The sequence below is a fragment of the Accipiter gentilis genome, chromosome Z (assembly GCF_929443795.1).
Source record: "Accipiter gentilis chromosome Z, bAccGen1.1, whole genome shotgun sequence".
Taxonomy (NCBI): Eukaryota; Metazoa; Chordata; class Aves; order Accipitriformes; family Accipitridae; genus Astur; species Astur gentilis.
In genome coordinates, this window is record NC_064919.1 from 68,931,482 (window position 1) to 68,951,961 (window position 20,480).

The following is a 20,480-nucleotide window of genomic DNA, read 5'->3' on the forward strand; positions in this document are numbered from 1 at the left end:
TGAATTTTAAGAATGCTTGTATGAATTTGTCTTTAAGGGTCAGGATTACCAAATCGTCAGATGATGTAATGGCAATGTGTCCTACAATTGTAACAGAAGATAGTATGCAAGCGCAACATCTAGCTGCTACTTTGGCGCTCTATCATTTAACCAAAGGGCAGGTAAGATTTTCACCAATATTATTGTTCTTGGCCTGAAATCTGCCTCTGCAATTGTTTGTCATAATATCTGTAGTTAAATTCTAAAAACAGTTTAATGAAGTGTTTCCCATTAAATTATTTGCTTGTATTATATGTTAATTTACTTTTATGTATAATCATGCATATGTGTTGCAGCATATAGGGAGGACATTTTTTGACAGTAAAACTGTTCTTTCAGTGTTGTAAAGAACACAAGCCAGTTAAAAATAAAAAGTGTATTGTTGATGTTTATATTACTGTTTTCATAGTTTCTGCGTTTAGAAATAGCTCCCTAATTCATGTTTTGCCTCTCAAGTTCATTTAAATATAGAAGTTAGCTACTAAGTAGTACATAAAGTAATTTTTTTCTGCTTTTTTCCACCTGAAGTCAGTTCATCAGTTACTGCCTCCTACCTACCGAGATGTCTGGCTGGAATGGAGGGATATTGAAAAGAAAAAGGAAGAAGAAAACAAGATAGAAACCAACAAACCTCGTGATAACTTTATTGCTAGGTTATTAAACAAACTCAAACAACAACAACAGATACAGTCTGAAAACCAACCAAAAGTATCTGAGGGTCCTGAAGATTCCTGGGAAAATTTAGTTTCTGATGAGGAGTTCAGCAGTCTCTCCCTTGAGACCTCAGACACAGATGATTTGGAACCTTCAAGGATTTTGTTCAAAAAGCTGCAAAGTTCCTCCAGATACCAGAGGCTTCTGAAAGAGAGACAGGAGTTACCTGTGTTTAAGCACAGATACTCGATTGTAGAAACTCTTAAAAAACATAGAGTAGTTGTTGTGGCTGGTGAAACAGGCAGTGGGAAGAGTACCCAGGTGCCCCATTTCCTGTTAGAAGACTTGTTGCTAGATGAAGGATCAAATAAATGTAATATTGTTTGCACACAACCCCGAAGAATCTCAGCAGTGAGTTTGGCAACCAGGGTTTGTGAAGAGCTAGGCTGCGAATCAGGACCAGGAGGAAAAGTAAGATGTGTCTGAATTCCTTTTTCTAGTCTTAATCAAATACAGGGGGCTGAATTATTGGTACAAAGTGAAAACAGTATTTCTTACACAACCAAATAATTAGATGCTATTTTCTCTTGAAAAGGGCTTCTTGCTGTGCCAGCTCTTTCTTTCCAAATTGTCATCTGTGAACCTGTGGGTATCCATATATGGTGTCTAAAATCTTCAGAGGGTGATGAAGAGCAAGAGTGTTTCATAATGAGGATGGTCAAACATAGGAGCAAATTGCTAAGAGACTGTGGTATATCTATCATTAGGGATGGAGAACTCCCCCAAATAAGGCTCTGAGCAATACAGTCTGGCCTTGAGTGAGGCCCTGCTTTGCGAGGGGGCCCCTTCCAACATAAGTTGTTACCTGAAGAAAACGAGGTCTGTATGTTTCATAGTAGTCTACTAGTGCAAAAATAATTTTGTTTGAGGACTGCAAAGAACCCTGAAAAGAACACTTGAGTTTACCAGCTCTTTGCTACTCTGGAGAAACTTAGTTGTAAATTTCAGTGTATTTTCCCTTTCTTAACAAAGGGAAGGGTGTGTATGAAAAAACAGGTAGTAATTCACCATACTATTTAATTAGCAATTTCTGCAGTGTCTGAATCTAACAATGCTTAAATTTCACTTCATTTTGAATATTCTAGCTTGTATTCTATTTTATATTATTCCTATATTTTCAGTATCTCTTTTTTTTTTTAAAGAATTCCCTATGTGGATATCAGATTCGTATGGAATCAAGAACAGGAGAAGCCACCAGGCTACTGTACTGTACAACAGGTGTCCTGCTTCGGAAACTTCAAGAAGATGGTCTTCTTTCAAGTATATCTCATGTTATTGTAGATGAGGTTATCAGCTCTTACTATTCTGCAGAAACTATAGTTATTCTGGGCCTTGACTTGTACTAAAGCCTTACTATAGATATGTTTTTCTAACTCTAGGTACATGAAAGAAGTGTCCAGTCTGATTTCCTCCTAGTTATTCTGAAGGAGATCTTGCATAAGCGTTCAGACCTGCATCTGATTTTAATGAGTGCTACTGTAGACAGTGAGAAGTTTTCCAGCTATTTCTCACACTGTCCCATTTTAAGGATCTCAGGGAGGAGTTACCCTGTTGAGGTAGGAAAATGTTTCTTTGATTGTGCAAGACCCTTTATATGCACATACACAGTGATTGCCTGGTTAGTGTCTTTAGGAAATACAACTGCCTGTGCAACTTTGTCATTACACTCTTATGTATGCTTCTCATGCATGTTACGTAGGCTGTGGTAAAGGTAATGTTAGTGATCATGCACAGAGACCGTTAACAAACTGGTAGCAGCTCTAAGATTAGGTTTTCAAAAATAATAAGAAAGACTAAGTTGAAATTTGCAAGATCTATTACAACATTAAAAGAGAAGGGCATTCCCTGTTCAGCTTATGTACAAAGCTTTAAAAAAAGGAAAAAGGTGCTGATTAGTTTTTGACATGCCTGTATTTCCTCTGTGAATTTTCACTAAAGATTTTCCATGTTGAAGATGTAATTGAAGCAACTGGCTATGTTCTGGAGAAAGACTCAGAATATTGTCAGAAGTTCTTGGAGGAGGAGGAGGAGGAAGTAAGAATAAATGTTACTGGCAAAGGAGGAGGCACTACAAAGTATCAGGTAAAATAGGCATTTCTAGTTTTGGCTTAGAAATTTTGATTATTTTTTTATTATTTTATCATTTTACATCCTGTTACTAAATGCAATTGGATTGTATAATACCAAATTTCTTTCAGTTGATAAAAAAACAATGGCACTGCTGCAGTGAAAACCAAGTATTTATTAATGCTGCACCCTTATGTTTGTTCCTCTAACTCCTTTATAGCTGCCTTGATTTTGTTATATTTGACATTGAGTTCTCTTGTACAGATTCCCAGCTCTAGATCTGTAAGGAGCAGCAGGGGAAAACATTTAAGTATTTTCTCCCAAAGAATTCTCTGAAGTAGTGAACCTAAGAACAGAAGAGGCAAGGCCATATCCTTATCCTTCTTAGCTGAAAAATTCCCAAGATCCTCCAAATTGGCATGCTGAATGAGATGATTTACATGAGATTATTGCGTAGAGCTTTTTGGTTTAACAGGCTGTGGTTAATCCTGCAGGTACTCTCCATTGACAGCTGTATATGCTTTTGAATCAAAATTCTTGAAACATAGTATATGAATGCCATCTGACTTCAGGCAACTTAGGCGGTTCATCTAGACTGTATATATTTTGGGTAGATACCTGCCTGCTCTGGCTTGCTCTGTGAAAATCCGTAGGACTGTTTAGCTTGGTGTGATCAAACACCGATAGATATGTTGAAAAACATGCTCTCATGTGCTCTGCTGATTCTTTTTTTTTCCCTAGCGTGGTAGTTACCCCATACATTACAAGAACATACTTTAGTTGAAGCCCAAGTGCTCTTCTTAGTGCTGCGCCATCTTTGTAGTTTATTTCTATTGAGCCTTCAGTACAGAAGGATACGTAATGGCAAGCTTCTTTAAGTGCATTGATTAACAATTAAATAATTTACCCTAGTGCCACTTAACATAGAAGACTTACGCTAAGAATGTATCTGTAAGATGTTTGTAAACAATTCAAATGTCTGTATGTTCTGCTAACTCTCCCTCCCCCTTTCCTCCTGCTCCAAAGCACTGCAAGGGTTGCCACCTAATTCACTCTTAACTTTCATTGCAACTGTTAGTTCAGAAGAGTGAGGGAGAGGAGAAAGGCGAGACTGGTTTCTTATACCCCCAAATAAGAGTTTTGGAAGAAGAGTAGCCACCCTGCTTAACCCACTTTGAACTGATACCAATTGGATGCCAGATATGGACCTGGGAACTGTTTCCATTTGTAAAACAGACTGTACAGTACTGCTTGCACAGACTTTAAAAAAAAAAAAAAAAAAAAAGGTAAAAATTCATCTGGGATGTCGTTTAACAGTAGTAGATACCTATACGTAGGTTATGTAGGTGGCTGTGATTTAATCTAACTCACACTGATTTTGGTGGGAAGTTAGTCAATTAGATGTCTTTCACCTCAATCTCTGTTTTAGGAAACCTAAATTAAGTGAATGACAAACTGACCTTCTTTCTTCTAAAACACTGAGAATACTATTTTTTTTTTTCCTGCTCTTCTCTTTTAGGAGTATGTCCCAATCCAGTCTGGATCTGGTATTGATTTGGCTCCTTACTATGCAAAGTATAGCAGTCGTACACAGCAGGCTATCTTCTATATGAATCCTTACAAGATCAACCTTGAACTTATTTTGGAGTTGCTTGCATACTTAGGTACAGTCTACTTCTTAAGAAGTTTATATGCTTGGGGCTGTCCTTTGGACTTCTTTTTCCAGTGCTTTCTACTGATAATGAAGTACTTGACTTCATTCTTATATGAACCATCCTAAAAAGGATTTACCACAGGGCCCAGAAGTAGTTCTTGTTCTCAAGTGAAACTGTTTGTAAATGCATGTTTGTTTTAACTATGTGCCTGTGCTGTAACTTTCCAGATAGAAGTCCTCAGTTCAAGAACATTGAGGGTGCTGTGCTGATCTTTTTACCAGGCCTTGCTCATATCCAACAGCTGTATGATCTCATTTCAACTGACAGAAGATTCAACTTGCGTGACAGGTAGTGCGGATATTTTCTTTCACATTAATAGTTTAACTTAGTGAATATGTTTGGGTTTTAGGGTCTGCTATTCTTGAAAAGGGAAACAGAGTTATAGCTCTGAGCTATTTTTGCTACAAATGGACTTTTATTATCTAAAAATGACACAAGCAAAAATGGCAGGTGCTTAGGAATGGTACAGTAATAATTTTTTTTCTTCTGATGCTATTTTTCAACAAACTTACTTAACCACAAAGCACTTGACTACTTCTTTTCCACTTCTTAGGTTAAGGAAGCAGCTGTATCTGGGATATAGTTTTCTGTGGCTTACTCTTTGCAAGGACGTAACTACTTCCTGAGAAGAGATCCAGAGACAGCAATCTACTAAGAGAAATGGCATAGGGTTGTAGTGACAAATAGTTTTGACACTTATTTAGTGGGTAACTAAAAGTTAGCAACAAAATGGCATAAAAAGAACATTTGCAGTCAAATTCTAAAGATTCAGAGATGGACTGAGATGTCAAGGTCTATAAGAGAAGGAAAGTACAAATCTCTGTGGCTGTCTCATCTCTGAAGGCCTTTATTACTTAGGCTGAAAGTTGCATATGTTTATAGTTCTGTACAAAGTTTCAATAATGGTCCTTGTCTTGGAAGCACAATGTAAAGAACTCGAGTTCATGGACACCTAGTTCCCTTTTTGCTAGGCTGTTGATCTAAATGAACTTAGAGTTCTGCAGTAGTAGTATTTTTCCTGTGTTATTACCAAACAGGAGAACAGCCCTAGGAACTAATGGTGTTATCCTTTCTTGGTATTGTAATAAAACACTGAAGCAGATTTTTATACCTAATCATGCAGAGTTTTACGCTTTCAAGTGTCTGTTCTAGTTGCTTTCTCCAAACTGTTGTCATCATTCTGGTCTAATTTTTTACAGTATCTTAATTTGATAAGTGTATACTGATTAGTGTAATTTTTTCTAGGCACAGGTTGATAGCTTTGCATTCTGTTCTGTCAACTCAAGATCAAGCAGCTGCATTTACAATACCTCCCCTTGGTATCAGAAAGGTATGATATAGTCAGAAAGGCAAAGTTCACCACTGAAAGATGAAGCTTTCTGGGTGTGCAACTCTAATTGTTTTAAAATCAAATACAGACTTACACAACAACTATTTGTTCCTGGAATTTTCTCACTGCAAAGAAACAATTCTTCTAATTTGGTGTTCTATAACAGGTAGAAGCTAGCATGCTGTGAAAACCTGGAAGTAATCAGACAAATTTTTAAACCTAATGTTTTTCTAAGAGCTTCTTTAATTGTTCCTTTCCTGTATTTTAACTGCTGTTAACCAGTAACTATAGCTTTTATCTAGGAAAATAGTATTTTACTTACTGCCAAGCTATTTAATTAAAAGCTGACCCATTTAGGCAGGTACTAGCTAGTAATTTTGATGGATTATAGAACAAAAAGTGAATGCAAAATTCTCACTTAACTTTTGATTCCTCAGTAATTGGGTAAGACTGAACCATTTTCCAAGTTGTGTAGCTTATAATGCTCTGACAGATTATTTAAGGAAACATTTCTGGGTAAAAAACCTTAACCCAACTTATTCTATAATATTGATTAAAAGGATGAAAACTGTTAGACAGCAATTCTATAATTCTTGTATTTGTTATGTGAACTTCTTTTCAGATTGTTTTGGCAACCAATATAGCAGAGACGGGTATTACAATACCAGATGTTGTCTTTGTAATTGATACTGGGAGAACAAAAGAAAATAGGTGAGTTTGATTTTCATCGATCATACTGTGATTACTGTAAATATTTGGAGATTAGTACTGCAAGAATTTTGTAGTATCCTCATTAAACTACAGTTCTGGACAAAAACATGTGCTGAGCTCATTGAACAGCTTGTAATTTAGGTACAAGTTTGAGATGAATCTTTGAATTTTCAAATGGTGTGAAGGACAACAAGGGGAGTTATTCATAGATACAGACAATCCTGATTAAGTACTGGTTTAAAAAACAGATCCTTTTTATACTGTCTCAATTCTTAGCAGTTATTTTTTTGTCCATTTTAAATGTGAAGAGCCTTACAGAATATGTTAGAACAATTCTGGATTGCCAGGGAGATGAAGTAATACAATAGCTCTTTCATTTTCCAGTTCTTACACTTTCATTAGTGAGTTCTATCCAAGGTTCTGTGATGTACAGTTTCCCCCAGCTATGCTTAGTTTTCATAACTAAATATAATATTTTCAGATAAATACTATTTAGATAAAGTATCAGTATGCTGGTATCTAAGTTAAGTATACACAAAAATTCTAGGTCTGAAATCTGAATGGGCACTTGCTTTACAATTTTTAAGGTATCACGAAAGTAGTCAGATGAGTTCCCTGGAGGAGACCTTTGTTAGTAAAGCTAGTGCTCTGCAGCGACAAGGAAGAGCTGGGCGTGTTAGGGATGGATTCTGCTTCCGAATGTACACAAGAGACAGGTACTGTAAACTTAGCAAGACTTTGTAAATCACATAAATATCTTTGTCTTTTTTCTGTGCAAAACCAAGAGTTCTTGTTGAAATTCATTTTAATTATTGCAAACTGGAAAGATTAAACTGTAAAAAAAAAAAACACAAAAAAACCCAAAAAACAAAACCAAAACAAAAAAAAACAAACAAAAAAAACCCACAAAAACAAAAGAAAAGGAAAAAAACCCCAAAACAAAAAAACAACAAAACACAGATAATTTTAATATCATATGAGTAAAGTGTTACAACAGCCTTTTTCTTTCACAATTTTTAAAAAGTTAATTTCATTCTTAGTATCTGTAATGTAAGTGCTTTGAAAAAAAATCTTCATAATTAAAGGATAAGTGCAGCTGTAAGGAATTATAGATGATCAGGTTTTAATGACATCTACTGCCCTGCATCAAATATACACAAACCTTACTTCCTGAACTCTTAATTTTTTTATCAGACAAATCTGTAGCTTTCTGAAGTGGTATCTCTATGGATAAGAGACGGGGAAAATATCAAATTATACAACACTGCAGAATTAGTTTCTGTTACTGCAGCAGAACAGCTTTTTTTCCTGCTTGTCTGAAAGTCGGAAGCAACTTTCAGCTGAGAAACAGTTAAGGTAAAAGTATTTTTAAATAACCAATGAAGTGTGCATTTTAGCCACATGCAAGGCTTTCAGTTTTAGAGCTATGCAATTTAAGAATTTGTTTTGAAAATTGGGGTCTTACTGCCTTTCCCTCTCTTTCACTAAAACTCTTGCTTTCCAAGCTACCACACATGCCCTAATTCAAACAATGAACAGTTTACCCACACATTAAAGTAAGTGCCACTGCCCACCTTGCCCCTTTAAAGAACACCTGCAAAGAATGAGCATATGAAACCTGAGTCTATAAGTTGAATTCAGAGATTAAATTGAGTATCTGTGATTCTATGTTTTTATAATATTGCAGGTTTGAAAGTTTCATGGAATACTCTGTTCCAGAAATATTGCGTGTGCCTTTGGAGGAATTATGCCTTCATATTATGGTATGGTTTTGGGTTTAGAATAACTGACCTTGTTCACTGAAAATATTACATGTGCCTTTGGAGGAATTACACCTTTATCTTATTGTTTGGGTTTCGTTTTGGAATTACTGACCTTGTTACCTAAAAAGGTGTCCTAGGGCTTGCTAGGACAGCCCTAATCCAATATAAGTAGTGGGGCTTCTCCTACCAGGGCAGGAGGGAACCCAGTACCTGTATGTTGGAAAATCCAGAGCATGGTGCTGAATAAGAATAGCATACTATGCTATTCCAGTTCACCTCAGAGTGCCAATTCAAGCTTAGTTAAATAGTCTCCAAACTAATTTCTGCTTAAGGAAGCAATTCCATTCCCTCTCTCTCCATCCTGAGTGAGTAGGATATGCATGGGGAAACTAGCAACCTGGCAAATTAGTGCCAGATTGAACTGCATCTCATCAGGTTTCAGAGCCTCCTGCTCATCTGTGACCATCAGGCTTCTCTGATCAGTGGTTGTGCCTTATGAAGTCCTTCTGAACAGTGAAGTTTTGTTAACCTAATGTGGGGTGCATCTGTGTTCTGAGAACCAAGAGGTTGGTTTAGAGGAGAGGGAATGTGGGCTTTTGATTGCAAGAACAGCTTTCCAGTTTCCTTTGTAGCTACTATAAAAGTTTGTTACAATAAATTTTTATATTGAAATATATGCCCATTTACTCCACAGAAATGCAATCTTGGCTCTCCTGAAGATTTCCTTTCCAGAGCATTAGACCCACCACAGCAGCAAGTGATTGGTAATGCAATGAACCTGTTGAGGAAGATTGGGGCTTGTCTGTTAAATGAGCCCAAGCTGACTCCATTAGGCCAGCACCTCGCAGCCCTTCCTGTCAATGTAAAGATTGGCAAAATGCTTATATTTGGTGCTATATTCGGCTGCTTGGATCCTGTGGTGAGTAAAAAAAAATAATAAAATTATATCTAAATTTAAAAAAAAAAAAAGAAATGGTTGACATGTTACAATTAATCTGATTTCTTGCAACATGGTATTTTGAAAGGATGGTGCAAGAAGTTAAAATGTTTATTTTAGGGTGAGGACACCTAGACATCATGGAGGGGAACAATATAAGTATTCTTTACAGTTGGACTCGATGGTCTTAAAGGTCTTTTCCAACCTAAATGATTCTATGATTCTAAACTCCTAGGTACTATTCACAAGGGGATAGTCAGATTTGGTCTCCTGTTCTGTCGTGATCTCGGGGAGTATGACACGTAAATAAAAAACCCTCTTACATATGGGTTAGACCAATCTGGATTACCCCATAGTTTGTGGGTCAAGAACATGCTGATGTAAAGTTATTGCAAATTAATTGACATGGTAACTTATTATATGAAGGCTGGCATAGTTTACACTTTCACCTAATCCATTTAATTTACTGCAAATCAGGAAGAAGCATGGGTATGTTAGTTGCTGCAAACTGAAAGTTAAAATCCTTTGTTCTCTCAATATCTCCTGTTAATGTAGTATAATCTAAAACAGTTGTTTAATCTGACCTTCACTGTATTGTATCTGGTACTGCTCTGTCATTTGACAAACCATTTCATGTGAGTTTCAGGATTTAATATATTTTTATCAGTGTATATAAGGCATTATGTCTTTAATAAAGCAATGTCTTTAATACAGGTAAGTTCTGAATTCTATGAAGAAATTCTTATGGTGATAAGTTTTCCTTGAGACTTAGTAGAAGATAAAATAAAGTATCACTAAATATTACTGTAAAAGAAAACTTAAAGGTGTTTGTATGGTAAACCTGTAAGCTTATAATAAAATACTCCTAAGTCATGTGTACTTTACTAATTCCAGGCAACTCTGGCTGCTGTTATGACAGAAAAATCCCCATTTACTACACCAATTGGTCGAAAAGATGAAGCAGATCTTGCAAAGTCGTCTCTAGCAATGGCAGTGTCAGACCATATAACAATCTACAATGCTTATCTGGGGTAAATGATAATTCTGCTGTGCTTATAGCTGGATGCAGATCACACTTAAGTAATGCAGTTCTGTAAAGAATCCTTAATAAGAATCTTCTCTTGAATTGCTTGGACGTGAAGTTTTTCTCTTCAGAATAACAATAGATTGTCAAATACTGTAACACAAAATAAGAGCTTGCTTAGTACCTTATCCTTTAATTCTTTTTAACTGTGCTTGCACACATACAGATGTGTACTCTGTCTGTTTATCCTAGTGTTTAAAGTATTTTGTTTGCTGTTTGTGATATGTTGACATGAATATTTTGTATTTGAGAAAGTACGAATGTTTATATTATAGAATGTCATACATATTTTTTCTTTTTAGGATATTAGCACTAAGTCTTAAAAAACACACGTGAATTTTGTTTCAATTGTCAAGACAGAAGTGTGTAATTTTTGAGAGATGATTACCTTGTATTTTTGTTAGTATCTGTCAGTTTTATATTACAGGCATGTTCTCTGGAGTGCTCTTAGACTAGCAGCATTCATCTTCATTAATGCCACTTACTTACAGTTTTCAGAAGAGAATGCTGAACAAAGCACAGTATTGCCTTTTACCTTACTACCACTTTCATATTGTCATACTCTTGATGTGATTCTTTACTGTAATAAGACAGGTTTTTTTCCTTAGGTGGAAACGGGCTCGACAAGAAGGGGGGTACCGTGCTGAAATGACTTATTGCAGAAGAAATTTCCTTAATAGGACTTCACTGTTAACTCTGGAGGTAAACCAAACAATTATGCTGTGCACTCAAAAGTTATTTGTTAAAATTTCCCTCTGAAAACGTCATGCCCTTTTAAAGAGGTGATATCGCACATTTACTATTTAGACAAGACAAAAACAAGTGGAATGTTAGGGACTGATGAAATGCACACCCTCAGTCAAGGTAGTTGTGTCTGCATTTGAGTTTTGATATGCACATTTTGTTGGTATACATCTTTGCAGTCACTGCCACTGGAGAAGCTAGTCCTTACTTCCACCAGAGATTCAAAACTTATGAATTAAAATATTTACATTGTGTTATTCTTGATATCAAAGAACAAGTCTGTTAACAGTTTGAAAGATGAGCCACAAACTTATGTAAATGGCCTCTCATTTTTGGTGAGAAAATGTTTTAATTGGTCTTTCCTATTTAAGTTTGGGTGACTGAGCTCTCCTAAGCAGAAGTGGATCCTTGATGCAAATGTATCTTTTTATTTTTACTACAGGTGAGAGATTTAGTATTTATAGTGTATATATAGTACCATATATCTAACCCTATATTCCAGATAATGTTTTTCTTATAGAAACAGCCACTGTTCTAAGTGGTTGCAGAAGATACAAGTGTGTTCCTACTGAGAGATTTTTCTCACGGAAAGCATGAATATTTGGGATGGAGTGTTATTGCCTGCTGAGGGAGTGAAGTATATACCTTTTTAAATTCAGAGTTTTACTAATACCTTACTAATTTCAGGATGTGAAGCAAGAACTCATAAGGGTGGTCAGAGCAGCAGGCTTCACAGCACCTACAATGCAATGTGGATGGGATGGAAATGGAGCCACACAATCCCTTTCTCTCCATGAAATAGCTCTTCTTAAAGCTGTGTTGACTGCAGGGCTGTATGACAACGTAGGAAAAATAATGTATACAAAATCTGTGGATATTACGGAGAAGCTGGCTTGTATGGTAGAAACAGCTCAGGGTAAAGCACAAGTGCATCCCTCCTCTGTAAATCGAGACTTGCAGACATACGGATGGCTCCTTTACCAGGAGAAGGTAAGTGAAAATAGTGAATGTAGCTGATTAGTTTCTGTAAAGGTGGAGTTATGCCTCCAATATTAAACAACATACACCAGTGTAAAGTATATCTGAATGTCCTGTTCATCTTAAGAGTCTTTAATATCTGATGATCCTGAAGTCCATAAAAATGAGTCAACTGAGGGCTGAAGAAAAAGTTAAGGCTGAACATCATGAACAAATCTGTTCATGGTGAAACTGGTAGCTATAAATGAAAGTACCTTTCTATATGTCCTTTAACTCAATAGTGTCATTGACTTTTTTTAATACAGTGCTGTTGATTTTAATATGATCACTTTGATCAGTAATATGTAGTAGTAATACTTCAAAATGTGCTTTTTCTCTTTTACTGTTTGAAGCAGACTCTAAGGTTTTGAAACTTGGTACAGGCCTTGCATATCCCAATTAATAACGTAAAATGAAATAGCCAATTCTGTAATTGACTGCTGAACATCCTAAGGTGAAGTGCCTTTTTTTCCCCTGTTTCTTTCTTCCCCCTCACAACTGAAAATTTTGTCAGTTATTTGCTGAATTCAAGTGTTTATATTTAACTACACCTTTAGTACAACACCACCTCGACAGCAGTTATTTAATGGCCAACTTGACTGTAGAGGAGCCGGAAATTATGTTAGATAATGCATATGAAATTGTAGTATTTTGGAGAGAGCTGAAAAATATTTCCTGCTCCCAAGAACCTTGTAGTGTAAGGGCAAGACAGTAGCTGAGGTAGGTAAATTATTCCATGAACCTGGGAGCAAAGCAAGCCTATACTTCTGTGTGAAGATGCACTCTTTTTGTTTCCTTTCCTCCCACTACAACTCCTACCCATCCCATTCCATCTTTATCTGTGAGAGACTCCAAAGCCAGAAGTAGCATATGCTGAGCCCCATAGTTTACTCCGTGTATGTGTCTACATTTGTGCCCACATTTATGCATGTGAATATGTGGATATAGATAGATTGACAATCCGGCTGCTGTTAAGGAGAATGTATAATGGAAGAGTTTTGTCTGCCTTTCACTTCAGTAGGTTTATTAATTTTGGTGTCTCTTCTCTGAACAGCACTAGGCTAACATTATCTTTCTGTTTGAATGTTAACAAGAAAATTGTGGCATTAGCTAATTTCCTGATAGCGTATAAGGCTGTCGCTTACTTAGAGGTGATGTATTTTATATGGTCTAGGGTGGACAAATTGCTATTCATTGCTCTGTGTACAATGACTTGTGTTGATTGGATCTTAAAAGGAAAAAAGTCTATTTCTTGCTCTTAAAAGTAGCAATCAAATTTGGTGTTACAGGTTTTATGTGGTTTAGGGGTTTTTTTGTTGTTGCTTTTAATGCTTGTGTTTGTTTCTATACAGGTGAGGTACGCTAAGGTATATTTGAGAGAGACTACTTTAATATCCCCCTTTCCTATTTTGCTTTTTGGTGGGGATATAGAAGTCCAGCATCGGGAGCGCCTCCTGACAGTTGATGGCTGGATCCATTTTCAGGTGTGTTGGAGTGGTAACTACCTTTTGTGGTTCCACAGGCTTTTGTGTTACACAGTTGATGTACAAGCTTAATTCAGAACACTGTATATGTGGGATGAAGACGAGAGAAGAAGGAAGGAGACAATTGAAGGAAATGATGGGAAATTTTATACACATGTAATGTAATGAAATCTTAGCAAATCACACTCGAAAGAATAGGCTTGTAATATGTGACTTGCAAGAAATCAGTTCCCTCTCTCTTCATAAAGAAAGCTGGTGTTCTTTCAGAAAAGGTACTGGAAATGGATATGACTAAACCTTGTTTTATAGAGCTGGTACTGAAAGCAGATGAGTGTGCTATTTTATATTACGCTTTCCTACAATCTTATGATCATGTAAGTACAAATTTGTCTTTAAAATACTGTTTATTTTGCTTTATAGCCCAAACAGAATTATTTTGGGGAAAAAAAAATACAAATAGAAAATACCTGTTTGCTTCAGTTTTGGATCTTTGGGGGTTTTTTTTGTTTGTTTGGGTTTTTTTGTTTCTAGGTGAAAAAGTTTTATTTGGGAATGGGAAAACTGAGTGCATTTTCTTAGTGCATTTTTGCAGACAAAATTAAAACAGGTGACATGCCAAAATCCTCTGTAAATTCTTTTAAATGGCAAACATTGGCTTTTGCTAGCCTGCCAGCTACTTGGTTACAATTTTCTGTGTTCCTGTGGGCCCTGTGTTACACTCAAGGAAGGCTATAAGCTACAAAACATTTTGGTTCTTTGCACTCTGATGCAAGCAAGCAACCATCTAATTGAATTCACTGTTTATCATGAATATGGAATTTTAAAAAGCAGCTCCCTTGTTGGTTTGTTGGAGAATTTTTTATGGTTCCTGGGTGGCTACAGGTTGTGCAGTTGCTGGGCCAATTACATCTTGCAGTGTATTTCAGAATTTCTATTTTTCTACTGAGATGCTAAGCAGAATATGTTGCATTTTGTGCTTTTTCCATAATAGCTACTTATTGTACTACGGCTAATATATAAATGAAATAAATACTGGTATACAGAGGGAGGGATAAAATGAAAGATTCCTGGAAAACACTTCAGCTTTAAATATCCAAACTCCTAGTGAGATTTAGGAGAGGTTTGTGATTGCTTTCTCAGGAGGCCAGGCAGACCTTCTGGGAGAAAAATGTGTAGATATTTTATTGCAGGTATAAATTAATTTGTACTTTTATACCTTGGAAAAAAGCAATTAGAGTAAGTAGGGTAGTGGTAAATTAATAATTTTACCATATGCTGGTTGTTCATGATAAGTGTGGGAGCATATTCTGAGTTACCCTTCTGAGCTGCTCTTTAGGCTGTGATGCTACAAACAACAGGTGCTTAAAGATAAAAAGGCATAATGTAAGCCTAGTCATTTCCTGAGTACACTATCCATATGCTTAAGATTATGTATATGCATCATGTTTGCAGGAATCTTCTATTTACATGTAAGGTAATCTTTTAATCTATATTTTGGTATAAAATGTCCAAGTAATGCAAATATTTGTCTTCTCCATTCTCTATAGGCTCCTGTAAAGATAGCAGTAATTTTCAAACAGCTGAGAGTTCTCATTGATTCTGTTTTAAAGAAGAAGCTTGAAAATCCTAAAATGTCACTTGAAGGTAACTTTATTACAGCATTGCTGACGTTACTATTTGATAAATGGACCTTGTGGCAAATCTGAGGAAGCATTAGTACACTGCATCCTCACCCAATAGGGTTAGCGTGACTTGAATATTGTTCCGTTATCTTGAGAGACATCCAAAAAGTTGTGACTTATCCCACATATATTATGTGGCTCATCCCAGATGGATGAAGATCTGCACAACTGCTGTTCTAAAGATAGCCCTGATAACAGCATTGAAGGTAGAAGTAGTAATCGTGAGGTATGCATCTCAAAAGAGAAGTAAGATTGTGTGATGAACCTCAGGCATGGATGAATTTTAAGTGTTGCACAAACTGTCTCGCAGTTTAGGTTAATGATGGGGAACTGCATGTTGGCCCCCAAAGCAAGGGATAGAGGAGCACAATTTAAACTTTGAACACTGGATGTTGAGAAGAATATTGTAGGTGGGGAGGGAGAAAGGGCATTCCTGTATGCTGACATATCTGTAGTTAACCCATCACTTTCTCAGTCTCTTTTGTGAAATACTGAAATGGTCACAACCAACTCACTGAGTAATTTTATAAACTTTTTAGTGATGTACTGTGGACATACTGTGTGCCCTTTTGCTTTGCAAATGGGAATCCCTTGTCTTGCTTTAGAGTTTGGCATAGCCTAAAACATTAAGATATCGAGTTGCTGAGAGCTAGACTTGCCTTCTGCTTTTCTTGAATTTTGGAAGTCAGTTTTCAAGCTCACTGTGTGTTTGTTTCCATTCCTAGATGACAAGGTCTTACACATCATCAAAGAACTGATAAAAACAGAGAATGGTAACTGAAACCAGGAATCGGTAATAAAACAGAGTTTCAGTAATGGCAGTGGAAATATGCACTCCAGCATTAACTGAAAGTATTTATATGCTTAGTGTGGTTGATACCAGCCATGATGTGGAAAGACTGCATGATATTGCATAAAATTTGCCTTTCTCTATGTCATTTTTAAAGATGAACATTGAATATGTTTAGCCTTTACAATACATTTGGTGCCATTTGTCTGACTGTATGGGTGGTGGATGGAAGCAGTTTCTTTCCAATATGAAAATGGCTGTGGCCAATGCATCTTGTTTGTTTGTTTAATGTACTAATCATACCATCACTGGTGGTGCAGACCATAGTATTGATTAATGATTAGGTCCTGAATCTCAGTTGAGTAGACAAGTGTTTCTTATGTGGGTTTCCTAAGTGGTAATTTCTTTTGTTGTTAATCTATGAATTTACAGTAATAAAGCAATACAATCATACAGATATCTTCATTTTCCTGTATGGTTTACATTAAGAAGATACTTTATACGAAGATATGAACTGCTGTGAACAGGTGCTCAGCGAGAGAAGTGTACTTACCAGCAGCCTCTCCCATCCTGTGCCTCTTCTCACACTTGTTCCTCCCTGTTCACCCTGATCCTTGTCTCTCCCTGCTCCTGTAATAAGTTTTGCTGTCCCTTTCATATGTTAAGCTTTGCACAGTCTTGCAAGCCCCCTCAAACGATGATCATGTTTTTCCCCCTTTATTGATCAAAGCTGAGGTTGACCCTCTTCAAGGCTATACCAGAGCAAGTTCCTTTAAATGGCTCATCAGTCAGTGGCTGAAGCCTTCTGCTCTTCATTGTTTTCTCTTACCACTTGCTCACAGTGTTGGTGTTGTCTGTGTGTTCCTTTGTTTCTTATTTCTTTTATACTGAATATTCCTTACCCAGATAACTTAACGGACTAGATGCTCTTACATTCTACCTATCCACACCATTTACAGTTACGAAGTGACATTTCAGATCACCGACTCAGCTTTCAATAATGAGGAATATTGGGGGGGAGTGGGTTGCCATTAAACAATTGCGGTCAAGTAGGAGCTCTGCATCTACAGGCAGAGGCACAGTGTGGAAGACAACTTTTTTAATCTGAAAAACAGATTTCTTACAGCAGCTGTTAATAGTGTACAGAAAGGAGACTGAGGAAGATGCATGAAAATGCAAAATACATGGAGCTATCCAGTTAGATTATCATAGCAGAACTGGTACTGCTGCACTAAGTGACATAAGCTGAAGGTAAACCAGCTTGTGTAAGTTACCCTACACTCAATGCTGGAAGAGGCAAGTTCTAGTAATAGTTCGCTAAGAACTCTGAGGGAAAAGTGATGACATCCGTTACCCTTTTTATGAATTGTGATAAACTAGTGGTAGCCTTAGTTTCCGAGAGGAGCCGGGAAGTGGGTTTTTTAAAATTCCAAAGTATGCAACATTTATGCAAGGAAGCATTTAAACAAGATCAAGATTTAACTAAGACCTCTATTCTCAGACATTTTCTCCTTTCACAGCAAAACACAGAAATAAAAACCTGCAAACTACATTCCAAATTAAAAAATTAAATCTGTACCCTGAACGATTTCCTAGATTTTGTTCTATTTCAGGTCTTTGATTTGGATCCTTTGGAAATGTGAATTAGAAATACATTTTAGTAATTCAAAAACTAACATGCTCATGTTTATTTTAGATTTGAATTTCACATATCAGTTGTTGGTTTTAAATGGCTAAAGCCTAGTGAAAGCGTTAAACGAGGGAGAAGAACTCAAGGACAATTTACTGTGATGAATGGAGAGGTTTTGTAGGTAGGGTAATGTTGAAATTCAGAGGTTCCTCTAGTGTGTCCTGCTTTGTAATCTTTTAAAGAAATAGCTTCTTTCAGTTGTTATTCAGTTGTAATAAATAGGAAATCGCACACTCCTGAGCGAGCAACCGTTTTCTGCAAAACATGTTGTGCTGTACAGAAAAGCACAGTTATCTTAAAATTAAAAACAAACAAAAATCGAAGACTGCCGTGGCTTTGTGGTCCTGTAGTGTATGTTGGCAACTTTTGTGCCTGTGTTCTCTTGGGTGGATGAACTTTCTCTTTTGTTCTATTTCTTTAATAAATACTTCTGGTAACACCTTTGTGTCACTTTTCTCAAAGCACTTGTCAGACACAAGGCCAGTATCAATGGCTCTTTCTTACCGGAATCACAACAGGGCTCTTCGGGGTGTACTTTTCCTAAAGGCAGCGTGTCCTACTGGTCTCCTTGGAGAGGATTTCCTGCTCCTGCCATTCAAGCTGCAGAATTCCCAGCTCCTCCTCTCCTCTGCTGGTGGGGTTGTAGGCTGGCTTCAAGCTCTCTCTCTTTTACTTCTCCCATTGACATCTTCCCCACCGCTAGATGCAGGAGAGGAGTTCTTTTTCCTTCTACAAGTCTTTCCTCATCCATAGTGGACTTGGTCAAGGGATCCCATAAGCAAATCGTATCTGATAAAAATAGTCATGTCTGGCCTGAACTCTGCTTCTGTAAACCAGTGGTCGCGGTGCGGGAACGTTTCGATTTCCCTCCATTCGGCGATTTAAAATAGTGCTCTGTTACGTGAATAGTCCACGGGTGGAAGGGGAAGCGAGACCCAAACGGCCGAGGGAACTGCGGCGGTGCCGGTATCGCCCCTGGTGTATTTGTGCTCTTACTGCCCGGTGACCTCGAATGGAAGTGTTACTTGCGCGGAGCAACCCGTAGCTGTTAAGCGCACCGGCCTCCGAGCTAGAACGCCAGGAGCACGTCTCTTTTAGCCGTGGCAAACTACGAAGTTGCGAAGCCGCAACTTCGGCTGGCTCGCCTCGGGCCCCGCCGGGACGGGTTCCGCGGCGCTGCCGCCCAGCCGGCTCTCCGTGCTCCTCCAGAGGCACCGTGCTCCGCAGGTCGCGGTCCCACGGCGGCTCCGCCGCAGCCCTCCGACCCGCCGGAAAGCGTTGGGGAAGAGCCAGGCGTTCTGGCAGCTCGGCTCCTTCCCGGCCCCGAAGCGGGTTTTGGTTTGGAGACGACGTTCCCGGCCGCGGCGGGCGGGGCGGGGCGACCGCCCGGGAGGCGGGCGGTGACGGCCCCGGGGCCGCCGCCCCCCCTGAAATAGCCGCCGCGCCCGGTAGCGGAGCCGGTACGGCCACACACCCTATGGTGACGGTGGGGAGCGGCGGCGGTGGCACCCCTACCCCGCTGCAGCGGGGCCTCGACAGCTTCCCCGACCTCTCCCTGCGGCTATGGGCTCTGCGGCAGCGACGACCGGCGACGGCAACGGCGGCGGCGGCGGCGGCGGCGGCGACGACGACCCCGCAGGAGCTGCAGGCTTTCCGCGACTACGGGGAGAGCTGGTACCGCTCCCGCAAGGGGCTGGAGAGCCGCTTCCAGCCGCGGGAGCCGCTCGCCCAGCAGCCGCAGGTGGGGGCAGCGGGGAGGAAGGCGGCGGGGGGTGGGCGGGCGTAGCCCGGTGCCGGCGCCGCCTGACCGCCGCTCCCGGTGCCGCAGGTGACAGCAGAGGCGCGCTGCGAGCTGGTCAGCTGGCTCATCGCGGTGCACCGGTACTTCAGCGTCTCCTTCGAGGCGCTCTGCCTGGCCGTCAACATGGTCGACCGCTTCCTCGGCACCACCCCGGTGGCCGCCGACTGCTTCCAGCTCCTGGGGGTGACGGCGCTGTTCATCGCCTGCAAGCAGGTAGGGCTGCCCCGGAGCCCGGCCACCCCCGCCGCCGGGGTCTCCGCGGCCACCCCCGCCGGCGCCGGCGCAAGCCCCAGCCCGGCCGTGGCTCCCCGCACCCTTTTCCCCCCCCGCGCCGCTCACCCACCCCTACGCGCAGCACCCCTACCCCCTGTCCCCCCTTGCAGGTGGAGGTGCACCCCCCCAGCATGAAGGAGCTCCTCGACCTCTGCTGCGGCGTCTTCTCCTGCCAGCAGCTCCGCAACCTGGAGTGCCTCATCCTGCGCCGCCTGGGCTTCGAGCTGGCGGCGCCCACCGTGAACTTCTTCCTGGAGCACTTCAGCCAGGTGCGGCTGGAGGCGCGGGGGGCCGACGCGAGAGAGGCGGCGGACGCCCGGAGCCTGGCGGTGGGCATAGCGGAGCTGAGCCTGGCCGACTACGCTTTCACCAAATACGCCCCTTCCCTGCTGGCCGCCAGCAGCCTGGGGCTGGCGGACCGGCTGCTGCGCCACCGCAGGCCCCTGGACCTGCGGATCAGCGGCTACCCGAGGCGGGTCCTGCGGGACTGCGTGGACCAGCTGCAGCTCCTGGTCTCGCTGAACAGGCAGTTCCTGCCGCTCCTCCTGCCCCCGGAGGTGGTCCAGAAGTGCCACCGCCTGCGGGCTGGTAGCGGCGATGCCGCCGCCCGTCACTCGCACCTCTAAGCCGTCCCGGGCG

At 40.0% G+C, this 20,480-nt stretch overlaps 2 protein-coding genes across 4 annotated transcripts in view; both read left to right on the top strand.

The window, feature by feature from the left end:
* Positions 1 to 18,171, top strand: part of DHX29 (DExH-box helicase 29) — a 28,359-nt gene extending 10,188 nt beyond the window's left edge. For all 3 annotated transcript variants that reach the window (XM_049795153.1, XM_049795154.1, XM_049795155.1), the window contains 18 exons: positions 38 to 161; positions 568 to 1,164; positions 1,896 to 2,039; positions 2,133 to 2,309; positions 2,692 to 2,835; positions 4,340 to 4,484; positions 4,703 to 4,823; positions 5,781 to 5,865; positions 6,488 to 6,576; positions 7,164 to 7,292; positions 8,264 to 8,339; positions 9,034 to 9,258; positions 10,171 to 10,307; positions 10,969 to 11,062; positions 11,792 to 12,094; positions 13,474 to 13,605; positions 15,153 to 15,249; positions 16,013 to 18,171. In XM_049795153.1, coding sequence (XP_049651110.1) covers positions 38 to 161; positions 568 to 1,164; positions 1,896 to 2,039; positions 2,133 to 2,309; positions 2,692 to 2,835; positions 4,340 to 4,484; positions 4,703 to 4,823; positions 5,781 to 5,865; positions 6,488 to 6,576; positions 7,164 to 7,292; positions 8,264 to 8,339; positions 9,034 to 9,258; positions 10,171 to 10,307; positions 10,969 to 11,062; positions 11,792 to 12,094; positions 13,474 to 13,605; positions 15,153 to 15,249; positions 16,013 to 16,068 — 2,875 coding nt within the window. In that variant the 3' untranslated portion in view covers positions 16,069 to 18,171. The remainder of the gene's footprint in view (positions 1 to 37; positions 162 to 567; positions 1,165 to 1,895; positions 2,040 to 2,132; positions 2,310 to 2,691; positions 2,836 to 4,339; positions 4,485 to 4,702; positions 4,824 to 5,780; positions 5,866 to 6,487; positions 6,577 to 7,163; positions 7,293 to 8,263; positions 8,340 to 9,033; positions 9,259 to 10,170; positions 10,308 to 10,968; positions 11,063 to 11,791; positions 12,095 to 13,473; positions 13,606 to 15,152; positions 15,250 to 16,012) is intronic.
* A 1,073-nt stretch (positions 18,172 to 19,244) lies between these two features.
* On the top strand, positions 19,245 to 20,467 carry CCNO (cyclin O). The gene is made up of 3 exons (XM_049795765.1): positions 19,245 to 19,508; positions 19,596 to 19,781; positions 19,952 to 20,467. The coding sequence occupies exons 1-3, from the start codon at positions 19,245 to 19,247 to the stop codon at positions 20,465 to 20,467; spliced, it is 966 nt and encodes a 321-aa protein (XP_049651722.1).
* Positions 20,468 to 20,480: the final 13 nt, after the last annotated feature.

Excerpts from the sequence above, each read along its gene's own strand:
- CCNO (XM_049795765.1), top strand. The coding sequence starts at position 19,245 with ATGGTGACGGTGGGGAGCGGCGGCGGTGGCACCCCTACCCCGCTGCAG. Across the intron at positions 19,509-19,595 it reads CGCTCGCCCAGCAGCCGCAG|GTGACAGCAGAGGCGCGCTG; the intron begins GTGGGGGCAGCG and ends CCGGTGCCGCAG. Across the intron at positions 19,782-19,951 it reads TGTTCATCGCCTGCAAGCAG|GTGGAGGTGCACCCCCCCAG; the intron begins GTAGGGCTGCCC and ends CCCCCCTTGCAG.